The sequence below is a fragment of the Grampus griseus genome, assembly GCF_964374135.1.
Source record: "Grampus griseus genome assembly, chromosome: 8".
NCBI classification, from domain to species: Eukaryota; Metazoa; Chordata; class Mammalia; order Artiodactyla; family Delphinidae; genus Grampus; species Grampus griseus.
In genome coordinates, this window is record NC_139002.1 from 19,071,740 (window position 1) to 19,083,240 (window position 11,501).

Here is an 11,501-nt window from a genome sequence, read left to right on the forward strand (position 1 = left end):
ACGAACTAACAAATAGCTTTCATTTATTAATCTTCTGCTATGGTTTGTGTTTTTTGTTTAAGAACTCCTACACTGTGAAGTTATAGGATATTCTGTTATATTTTCTTCTAAAATTGTAATGTTTTGCTTTTCACATTTAAATCTTTAATTCATCTGAAATGGATTATCTTGGTAAGCCATAAGATAGAAACATAGTTCGATCCACCCCCTCACTTCCTCCAGCTATTCAGTTGGTTCAGGACCTTTTATTGAAAAGGCTATACTTACCCACTGATTTACAGTATTAGCTCTGTGTTATATCAGATTTTCATATTTTCCATTCTATTTCATTGAGTATCTGTTTTTAATTCTTTGGGATATATACCTAGGAGTGGAATTGCTAGGTCATATAACAATTCTGTGTTTAACTTAAAAAAAAAAATCTAAAACAGGACTCCTTTTTCATAACTGCAACAATATTATCACACCTAAAAATTAATAACAATTTCTTAATCTCATCAAATACCAGTGTAGAAATTTCCCTGATTGTCTCACTAACAATATGTTTGTAATTGGTTTGTGAGAATAATGATCCACATAAAATGAAAACATTAAAGTATGTTTGAAATGGTTTTTTAAGATCCCTTTTATCTATATAGTCCCCCTCTCTTTTTTTCTTGCAGTTTAATGTTTGAAGAAATAAAGTCCTTTGTTTCAGGATTTTATTTGACAGGATTTGCATGATACCACATGATTGCATTCCTGTGGTATCCTTTAGTGGATTTTTATGTCCTCTGTGTTTCCTATTAATTTAGATGCTTATCTGGCATGATAAAGTCATAGGTAGTGTTGTGTGTATTTCTTCTATTTTGTTGTATCAAGAAGTAAATAATGTCTGGTCCCCGTCTTTTTGTGTTGTTAAAATTGTTAGTGTGTTCAGATTGTTAGTTTGATTAATTTATCATAAAATTCCCCACCTAGTATTTCCAGCCACCATTGGTGATTATTGCTTAGATTCTTTATTTTACTGGAGATTTCAAAATGGTAGTATTTTATCTATCATTACTTAATAATTTATTAGTTGGAATTCTTTTTTTTAATTGTAGTTAAAAAACACATTAACATAAAATTTACATTTTAATCTTTAAAAAAATTTTTTCATCATGGATATTTTGGGGGGGGCATCAATTTTAATTAATGAATTAATTAATTTATTGGCCACACCACGTGTCATGCTGGGTCTTAGTTCACTGAGCAGGGATTGAACCCTGCCCGCTTCAGTGGAAGCAGAGTCTTAACCACTGGACCACTAGGGAAGTCCCACATTCTAACCATTTTTAAGTGTACAGTTCAGTAGTGTTAAGTATATTCACATTATTGTATAAAAGATCTCTAGAACTTTTTCATCTTATAAATCTGAAACTTTATTCCCATTAAACAACCCTTTTCTCCCTCCCCGCCCCCAGTAACAGCCTTCTACTTTCTGTTTCTGTGAATCTGACTACCTTAGGGACCTCATATAAGTGGAATCATACAGGATTTATTTTTTTGTGACTAGCTTATTTCACCTAACATAATGTCCTCAATATTCATCCATGCAATGGCATGTGACAGGATTTCCTTTTTTTTTTCTTTTCAATTTTTTAAATTATGGTAAAATACACATCACATAAAAGTTACTGTCATAACCATCTTTAAGTTCAGTGGTATTATGTACGTTCATGTCATTGTGCAACCATCACCACCATTCATCTCCAGAACTCTTTTTTTGTCTTGCAGGACTGAAACTCTCGACCCATTAAACAGTAACTCCCCATTACCCCGTCCCCCGCTCCTAGCAACCACCGTTCTACTTTCTGTTTTCTATGATTTTGACTACTCTAAGTACCTTATGTAAGTGGAATCATACAGTATTTGTTCTTTAGTAGCTGGCTTATTTCACTTAGCATAATGTCTTCAAAGTTCATTCAGATTGTAGCACGTTAGAATTTCCTTCCTATTTAAGGTTGAATAATATTCCATCGTATGTATATACCAAATTTTGTTTATCCATTTATCCATCAATGGATATTTGGGTTGCTTCACCTCTTGGCTTTTGTGAATAGTGCCATTTGAACGTGGATGTGCAAAAAGCCCTTTGAGACCCTGGTTTTTCATTTTGGATATATCCCCTGAAGTGAGATTGCTCGATGATATGGTAGTTCCACTTTTAATTTTTTAAAAAGTGTGGGAACCTCCACACTGTTTCCCGTAGCATTTGCACTATTTTATAATCCTGCCAACAGTGCAAAAGGGTTCCAATTTCTCCACATCCTCGCCAATACTTGTTATTTTCTGGTTTTTGTTTTTTGATAGCCATTCTAATGGATGTGAGGCATTATCACATAGTGGTTTTAATTTGCATTTTCTCTGATGATTAGTGACATTGAGCATGTTTTCATATGTCTGTTATCCATATTATATCGTCTTTGGAGAAATGTCTCTTCAAGCCTTGTGCCCATTTTAAAATCAGATTAGTTGATTTTTTGTTGTTGTTTATATACTCTGGATATTAACCCTTTATCAGATACATGATTGGCAATTATTTTCTCCTATTCCGTAGGTTGCCTTTTGACTCTGTTGATTGTGTCCTTTCATGCTTTAAAGTTTTTAAGTTTGATTTAGTCCCATTTGTTGATTTTTGTTTTTGTTTGTTGGTGCTTTTGATGTCATATCCAAGAAATCAATGTCATGAAACTTTTTATGTTTAACTTTTTGAAGAACTGCCAGCCTCCATTCTTCTAACTTCCACAACAGCTGCGCCATTTTACATTCCCACCAGCACTACACAGGGTTCTAACTTCTCTACGTCTTCACCAACATTTGTTAGTTAGCCATCCAAGTGGGTGTGAAATGATAATCTCATTGTGGCTTTGATTTGCATTTCCTTAATGGCTAATGATGTGGAGCATCTTTTCATGTGCTGATTGGCCATTTGTGTATCTTCTTTGGTGAAATGTCTAATGAAATTCTTTTCCTGTTTTTAAAGTTGGGCTGTTTGTCTTTTTATTATTCAGTTGCAGGAGTTTATGTAGTCTGTATATAGGTTCCTTACTAGATACATGGTTTGCAAAATTTTTCTTTCATTCTGTGGGCTGTCTTTTCACTATCCTGATGGTGTCCTTTGAAGCCCAAAGATTTTTATTTGACGATGTCAGATTTACCAATCTTTTCTTTCACTGCTTGTGCTTTGATTGTCCTCTCGAAGATGCCATTGTCTAATCCAAGGTCATGAAGTTATACCTGTTTACTTCTAAGAGTTTTGTAGTTTTAGCTCTTATCTTGAGGGCTTGATCCACTTTTGAGTTCCTTTTTGTAAATGATGGGAAGGAGGGGTTAAAAGCCACTCTTGCCCTATTGAATTGTCTTGGTACCTGTGTTGAAAATCAGTTGACTATAACTGTGAGGTTTATTCCTGGACTGTCAGTTCAGTCCCACTCATTCTGTTCCATCGATCCATATGTTAGTTCTTATGCCAGTAGCACAAGGTCTTGATTTTTTGTTTTGTGTTCTTTGTGGTTTTTTTCCTTTATAAATTAAGTATTTCATTGCTCATATATAGAAATTCATTCAACTTTTGTTCATTGATCTTTTATCTAACCATCTCTTATTTTTTTTTAACATCTTTATTGGAGTATAATTGCTTTACAATGGTGTTAACCATCTCTTATTAATTATAACTGTTTTCTATAGATTATTTTGGGTTTCCCTTGTAGGTGATCATTATCTGTGAATTATGATAGATTTGTTTCTTATTTTGCAATCTTTATTATTTTTAAAAATTTATTTTATTTTGTTATCACACTGCCTGGAACTTTCAGAACCATGGTGAATAAAAGCCCTCAACAACAGACATCTTTGTCTTAGTCTTGGTTTTAAAGGAAATGCATGTAACATTTCACGATTAAGTGTAAAGTTTGCTGTGGGCTTTCCATGGATATTCTTTCTCAGTCTAAAAATACTCTTTTCTCTTTCTACTTGGCTTGGAGTTTTTATTCCTTAATGGAGGTTGAATGTTATAAAATACTTTTTCTGTATCTATTGAGATGATCATTTTTTCCTTTAACTGTTAAGATAGTGGATTTTACTGGTCTATTTTCTAACATTAACTCAGTATTTCCTTCCTACAGTGAACTCAGCTTGGTCTTAATATATAATCTTTTTTGGTGTGTTAGCAGGATTCTATTTGCTTTTGTTCAGGCTCTTTGCATCTGTGATCATGCGTGAGTTTGTCATTTTTCCTCTCTCTTACTGTTCTTGATTGGTTTGTGATATACCAAGGTGTTATGCTGACTTCGTAAAATGAGTTGAGGAGTATATCCTCTGTTCTCTAGAATAGTTTGTGTGAGATTGAAAGTATCCATTCTTTGAATGTTCAACTTTTAGCTGATAGTTTACAATGGTAAGTAAAGAGACTGTTTAACCTACAGGTACGGGATATATTTCTGACTCTGTGAAGTAAGGCTGCAAAAGGGGCTTTTTGACTCATTGCATTTTAGCAGCTTGTTATTACTGTACTGTTAGCTAATCATAAGGTTACAGTGTAGCTGTAAGTTATTCATTTGATTCTAGCATAGAGTAATAAAGTTGTTTTTACACAGAAGAGCCATTGTATTGAGAGTTAGGGAGTGTATCTAATTTTGTGAATGCTTTTACCTTTTTTCCTACAATACAAACAGAAAGGCAATGTTTCCTGCATGTAGACTAATTAAATTTCTATTTATCTTACAGAAGTAATAGACCTTACTCATGATAACAAAGATGATCTTCAGGCCGCCATTGCTTTGAGTCTGCTGGAGTCCCCCAAAATTCAAGCTGATGGAAGAGATCTTAACAGGTTATTGATTTAATTTATAGTCTTTGCTCTGCACATTAGTGTGTAGGTCAAAGGCAGTATCTCTGTGAAACAGTTCTGCCAAGCTTCTTTAATTGCACCTAAATGAAATTTCTTTTATGAGAAAATTTAAATTCACATTCGCTTACTTACTCTTTGGTTCACTTTTGAAGAAGCTAAATATGATAAGGGTCTTATTGCAGCCTGTGGTCTTTGAGTAGAAGCCTGCAAGGTTTTGTAGTTCACATTTGCTCGTGGGAAAAAACTGCCTAGGGCAAATATCCGATAAATATGTATTCTCTTTATTAACTTTGAGCCTTTGTAAACTTTGAATGTTTTGTTGTTGGCTATTGAAAATGAAAGTTATCACTCAGCTCCCCTAGGACTAGGAGGATATATGTTTTGAATTGGTACTGATTTGGTGCTTGTCTGGTATTGTTCACAGATATCCAGTTCCATTGGTGCCCAATCAGTTTCCAGACACGTTTATCCCCTCATACTGCCAGGTTGTTTCTTTCAGGGAAACATAGGGCCATGGTTTGTGTGCCAAGCAATTTCGAGGCTCTTATCTTTAGCAGAGTGTCTCTCTTGCCTCTTTCAATGGCAAGGTCTGAGATAAGGCACTATTGTTGAAATGTAAAACTTTTAATATGGTAGCCATAAATAGTCTTGAGTCTCAACTCAGTTCCATCAGGGCCCTTGTTAGTAATAATCTCTGTTATGGCAGGATTAACAATTCGATGTTTAAACCTTTTCACTTATGTTGCAACCTTATAGTTATTATATAGCCAGTGGTTACCCAGTAAATAGTGTATCTGGCATTTTGAGTTACCTGTGAAAGCTTACCTACATCCTCCATATAGTAGATTGTTGTTTAACTCTTTTCTTTTTTGATGTGTGATATGTTGGCACAATATAGGATGCACGAGGCAACCTCTGCAGAAACTAAACGCTCAAAGAGAAAACGCTGTGAAGTCTGGGGAGAAAATCCCAATCCCAATGACTGGAGGCGAGTTGATGGTTGGCCTGTTGGGCTGAAAAATGTTGGCAATACATGTTGGTTTAGTGCTGTTATTCAGGTATGGTATTAAGAGACAACTGTGTCTTCTGGAAACGATTTTGTAATTTATTAAACTGAAATGTGAGAAACATAGCTTTAAAAAAAAGGAAACAGATAAATAAAACTGGAGGGTTTTCCCCATGGCATTATTGTGTTTTGGTTGCTTTCTTGTGTTTTCGACCTAGATGCTCTTGTGTCTAACTTGGTCAGTACTGAAAACAGAATCTTCTGTGGTTATAAATAGGTTGAGGAGGTGTTTTGGTGAATGCTGTATTACAGCAGAGCAAGAGCTAATAAGGAGAAATCAGTCTTTGGGAGGCTCTCATAAATGACCAGGCAGGAAGGAAATGATGGTGGCCTGGAACAGAGAAGTGGCATAAGCCATGGAAGGGAGGAGTCAAAGCATTCATGAGGTATTTAGGAGATCAGATCTATAGGACTTGATAAACAACCGGGTAGGGATATGTGCAGGAGGGGCTGAGAAAGACTGCAAGGTTTCTAGCTTGAGGTACCAGGTGGACGATAGTGCCATTTAACACTGGAGGAGGAATAATTTGCGTGAGTGTTAAACGCGGGATTTCAGTTCGTTTTATACATGCTGAGTTTGAGGGTCCACGTGGAGATACCGTGTAGGCAGTTATCTATATGAATCTGTTGTTCAGTAAAAAGATCTGGGCTGCAGATATAGTTCTGGGAATCAGTAGCATGTAGATGGTGATAAACCCAAGCTAGAGGATGAATTCCCCTGGGGAGCGTGTTGCCTCTTAAACTTAACGTGGCTGCAGTGTAGCACTTGATCCTGCCCTGCCGGCTTCTCCTTCACAGTACTTGACACCGACCCAGCTGCTTAGCCAAAAATGGAACCCTCCATTTACACACATAAAATCCATGGGTTCCTTCAGCTTACTCTGTGCCTGGACGGTTTTAACACTGGGGAAACAGCAGTGGATAAAACAAAGCCCTAACTCCCATGGAGTTTACTTGGAAAAGAGTGGGACCGACAGGAAACAAAATATATATCAGATGGCAGTAAGTGCTATAAAGATGAATGAATGGGGGCAAGAGGGGCTAGAACGGGTTCAGCTAGAGAGGGAAGGGGTGCTGTTTATATAGGGGGGTTACATATGGCCTTTCTGCTAAGGCGGGCATCTGAGTAGAGGCCTGACTTAGGCGAGGGAATGAGCCATGTAGTTCCATGAAGAATGTTTCATATAATTATATAGAGGACACTGCAGACAGGGAACAGCAAGTTCAGAGACTCAGGTCAGGAGCTGAGAAATAGGGAGAAGGCTGGAATTGAGTGACCGAGGAGGGGGAACAGACAGCTGTGAGTGCAGGGAGGTGGTGGAGGCGGGGCGGGGGAGGGGGAGCGTGGAGTCACGATGAGGGTTCAGGAATCACATGAGGTGGGAAAGTATTGGAAGGTTTGGAGCAGACAAGTGCTGCGATCCTACTTCCATTTTAAGAGGCTCACTGGCCTCTGCATTAAGAATAGGATGTAGGAAGGTCTTGGGGAATGAGGGACACGAGTCAGTTCTTTCCTTTTGAGAGAGAGGGAGAGATTGAGATTGAGACCGAGACCCTTCCCTGGATTCACTTCCCTCCTGTGAGAGATGGTGAAAGGAGCGAGCCTATGGAGGGGATGACTGAGAAAGGCTTCTGAGAAAGCATGGGAGGACAGGACAGAGAGCAGGGCGTGTGGGGAGGGCTTGGCCTCCGACAGCAAGAGGGCAAGAGGGTAACAGGGGAGAGGACAAGGAGGAAATGATGACTGCCAGTTAAAGTGGAAATAGTTCCTAGTAGTCGTTTTTTCCTCTGAAATAAGCAGCCATTTTTTGAGGCAGAGTGCAAGAGTGACAGAATCAGGTTTTAAAGGGAGTGAAAGTTTAAATGGTTGTTGTAAACAGCGGGAAACCAGTTGGCGCCAGAATACAGTGGTAGGATTTCTGAAAATGTGAAGGTCTACTTGAGGTTGTAGACCTTAAATGTATAGTGGTACCCACATGTCCTGTTCGATCGGGACTTCTTCTCTTAGCAGTTCTCCAAAACGCTTAAGTGGAAAATTAAATTCATTTAAGTTGGAGGATTTGCTGGGTATGGTGAAAGGACAAAAGAGCAGTTTGAGGGACTTCCCTGGTGGCACAGCGCAGTGGATGAGACTCCGCGCTCCCAAAGCAGGGGGTCCGGGTTCAATCCCTGGTCTGGGGAACTAGATCCTACATGCATGCTGCAACTAGGAGTTCGCATACCATAGCTAAGGAGCCTGCATGCTGCAACTAAGACCTAGTGCAACCAAATAAATAAATACATAAATAAATAAAAACTGAGATTGTTTCAAAAAAAAAAGAGCAGTTTGAGAATTTAATGAAAGATGGGTAGAGACCACGGAATCAAAGCTGGGGAGAGGGAAAAATGAAGACAGGAAGGGAGGACAGGAAAGAGGTCTGTTTGCTTGGGTTCCTGATGACGTCAAAGCACAGGTGTCTTGTGGGTCATTGAACAAATGAGCCAGAAGACAGGTTATGGTTCAAGAGGAGGTTTTTCTGAATTTGTGATCTGAGAAGCGGCAGTGTTTCTGGTATTGACATATCCTGAGTATGTAGAGATGGAGTGGAGGAATAGGTCATGAGACGTAAGATGCTCATGGGAGCCGGGGGGTCCCTCGGCTGAACAAAAGTACCTGTGTTCCCTCAGAAAATGTGAATTGGACTCCTGCTGTGTGCCTAGCACTGTTCTAAGCCCTTGAGATATAGGAGTGAACCAAACCAAGACAGAGACTTGCCCTTAGGGATTTAGATTCTTGTGAGGCAAGGCAGACAAGGAACAATAAATAGAAAATAAATAGTTGAAATAGGAATCAATAAATAGTTGAAAAACTAACTAGTTAACTTCATAGATGTTTATATAGTATGTTAAACTCTGGTCAGTGTGATAGAAAAGAGAGCAGGGTATGGGAGATTGGAATTGCCGCAGGAGGGACGGGAGCAGGTTCCAACATAAACTACGATGTTAGGTTAGGCTGTGTGAGGGGATGAGATTGGAGCAGTTGCCCTGGACGCAGCAGGCGAGGGAGTGAGCCAGGCAACTGTCGGGGGAGAGCATTCCACGTAGAAGGGGAAGCACCAAACAATGGCCACAAGGTGGGAGTGAGCTTGGCGTGTTCACAGGACATCAGAGTCCCGAGTGGCAGGAATGCTAGGAGCGGAGGCAAGGATCACTGGAGGTGGGGTTGGAGAGGTAACTTGTCTTTTGCTCTGAGTGAGATGGGGAGTCATGAGGGTTCTGAGCAGAGGAGTAATGGACTCTGACTCGAGTTTTAAAAGGCTCCCTCGGGCCACTGTGAGGAGAGCAGAATGGAGGGGGCGCGGATACAAGTGGAGAGACCTATGAAGGGGGCCGCTGCGGTCATCACTGAGAGGCCGTGCTGCCCTGGACCAGGCTGGTAGCCGTGGAAATAGAGAAGAGGTTGGAATCTTGATTTATTCCCAAGGCAGAGCTGACAGGATGTCCTGTGGGTTGGGTACTGACCAAAGTTACCGAGTAAGGATGGCAGACTTGGGATGGCAGAGCTCTCACCATATGACAGTCTTCAGCGAATCAGGTGCTTTATTTTGGTTACATTAGAAAGATAGTTAGAAGGAGCTGTGTGGAGAGTGGGCTGATACAGAGGAGGTTCTAGAGCCAGGGAGACGATGTGCCGTGATCCAGGTGAGCAGTGATGGGAGTTTGATTAGAGCAGGTGATAGGGACTGATAGAGAGGAGGTGGTTATGAATAAAATAGCGCCCCAGAGGCAGAGTGCAAGGGACGTCTTACTGGATGTAAATGGTTGATAAAGGGAAAGGAGTCAACGATTATTCTGAAGTTCTAAACTTTGATGCCTGGAGGAGGAGGATGTAATTAGTGATACAGAGACTACAGGAGAAGAAGCAGATGTTGGAGGATCAAGTTGATATTGGTTTGGGAAATGAGTAACATCAGCTCACACTGTTGTAGTTTTTAAGAATAATAGCATCTTTGGGAAAAGCCAGATTTTGGTGAAGGTGAGGAAGTGGAGTGAAGGAACTTGAGAACGTAAGGCCATTTTTCTCAAGGTAGAACAGAAGTGCTGGAACATGTTACGGGATAGTCAGCCGAGTAGGGATGAAACCAGGAGGAATGGAGATGCGCTAGGTAGACATGGGAGGTGGGAAGAGAAGAGATGGGGCTGCTTGTAGAGCTGAGCATCCCAGCCCCGGCTGCAGATAGAACTTTGGTATCACATCCTAACCCGACTTAAGTTCCCAGTCCAGGTGTACACTCCTATTGGCTGAATCCCGGTAGAACTTGTCGTGGAGTGGGGGAAGTCGGAGGCTTATAGTCCACCCAGGATGCTGCTTCAAGAATTCCAGTCTGTGGGCTGGAGGGCTTTTCATCTGAGGATTATGTTGGGATGAGGAGTTATATTCATGCAAGAGGTTTTTTTTTTTTTTTATTTGCTGTACGCGGGCCTCTCACCGTTGTGGCCTCTCCCGTTGCGGAGCACAGGCTCCGGACGCGCAGGCTCAGCAGCCATGGCTCACGGGCCCAGCTGCTCTGCGTCATGTGGGATCTTCCCGGACCGGGGCACAAACCCGTGTCCCCTTCATCGGCAGGGGGACTCCCAACCACTGCGCCACCAGGGAAGCCCATACAAGAGATTTTTTAAAACATTAACTTTCAAAAGATATTCGTAGTTGGAAAAATGTATGATTTACAAACAGTAAAAGGGAATTCCTTTCCCTGATCCTGCCAGCCAGAGATATCTGTTAAAATTTCTTAAAATACAGTATTTAAGGCAAAGAGTGGAGAATAGTAAAGCTTTAGAAAGAAATGTTTCAAATCCCTGTACTATTAAGTCCCCATTGTACCCATCGCCCGTCATACCACCCCCTTCACACAGATACAACCACAGGTGTATGTAACCCTAAACAGTGTATCATGTTGTTTTATATGATTAAACTTCTTATGAACAATGTAATACTCTATCTTTCTACACCTTTTTCTCACACAGAATATTTCTGAGATACATCTGTGTTGATACATGTAGCTCTTGATCACTCATTTTTACTGTGTAGTTGTCCTTTTATGAAAACATTGTTTCTACGGTATTATTTTAATGACTATATAATAATCCGTTATACAGATGTACTATAGTTTATTTAATCTTTTCCTGCTAGCCATTAGGTTTTTTCTAGTTTTTTCCTAAAAAGGATTAACATTCTTTTGGCGAAATTTTTATGTGTAGCCATTATTATTTCCTTAGACATAGTAGAATTACTAGGTTGACAGTTATACATACTTTTAAGGTAAAAAATATTTTTTTTGCTGCAGTTATTTTGAAAGAAAGGCTATTAATCCATTTCTTTATTTCAGTCTCTGTTTCAATTGCCTGAATTCCGAAGACTTGTCCTCAGCTATAGCCTACCGCAGAACGTACTTGAAAATTGTCCAAGTCACACGGTAAATTGGTGTCAAGGAATCTTCACTGTTGTTTAGTCCCATTCTTCCCAAAGGCCTTTTAATTTTGGTTAAAGCTGGTTCCTGTGATGCTCTTTGGCTTGTGCAACAT

At 39.8% G+C, this 11,501-nt stretch overlaps 1 protein-coding gene across 8 annotated transcripts in view; it reads left to right on the top strand.

Annotated features, from left to right (window-relative positions):
• The window catches only part of USP28 (ubiquitin specific peptidase 28), a 56,654-nt gene that overhangs the window by 16,663 nt on the left and 28,490 nt on the right, over positions 1 to 11,501 (top strand). For 7 of the 8 annotated variants that reach the window (XM_082660407.1, XM_082660411.1, XM_082660412.1 and 4 more), the window contains exons 4-6: positions 4,750 to 4,855; positions 5,772 to 5,931; positions 11,306 to 11,392. In XM_082660407.1, coding sequence (XP_082516533.1) covers positions 4,750 to 4,855; positions 5,772 to 5,931; positions 11,306 to 11,392 — 353 coding nt within the window. The remainder of the gene's footprint in view (positions 1 to 4,749; positions 4,856 to 5,771; positions 5,932 to 11,305; positions 11,393 to 11,501) is intronic. The other variant, XM_082660409.1, reaches the window with a different exon arrangement.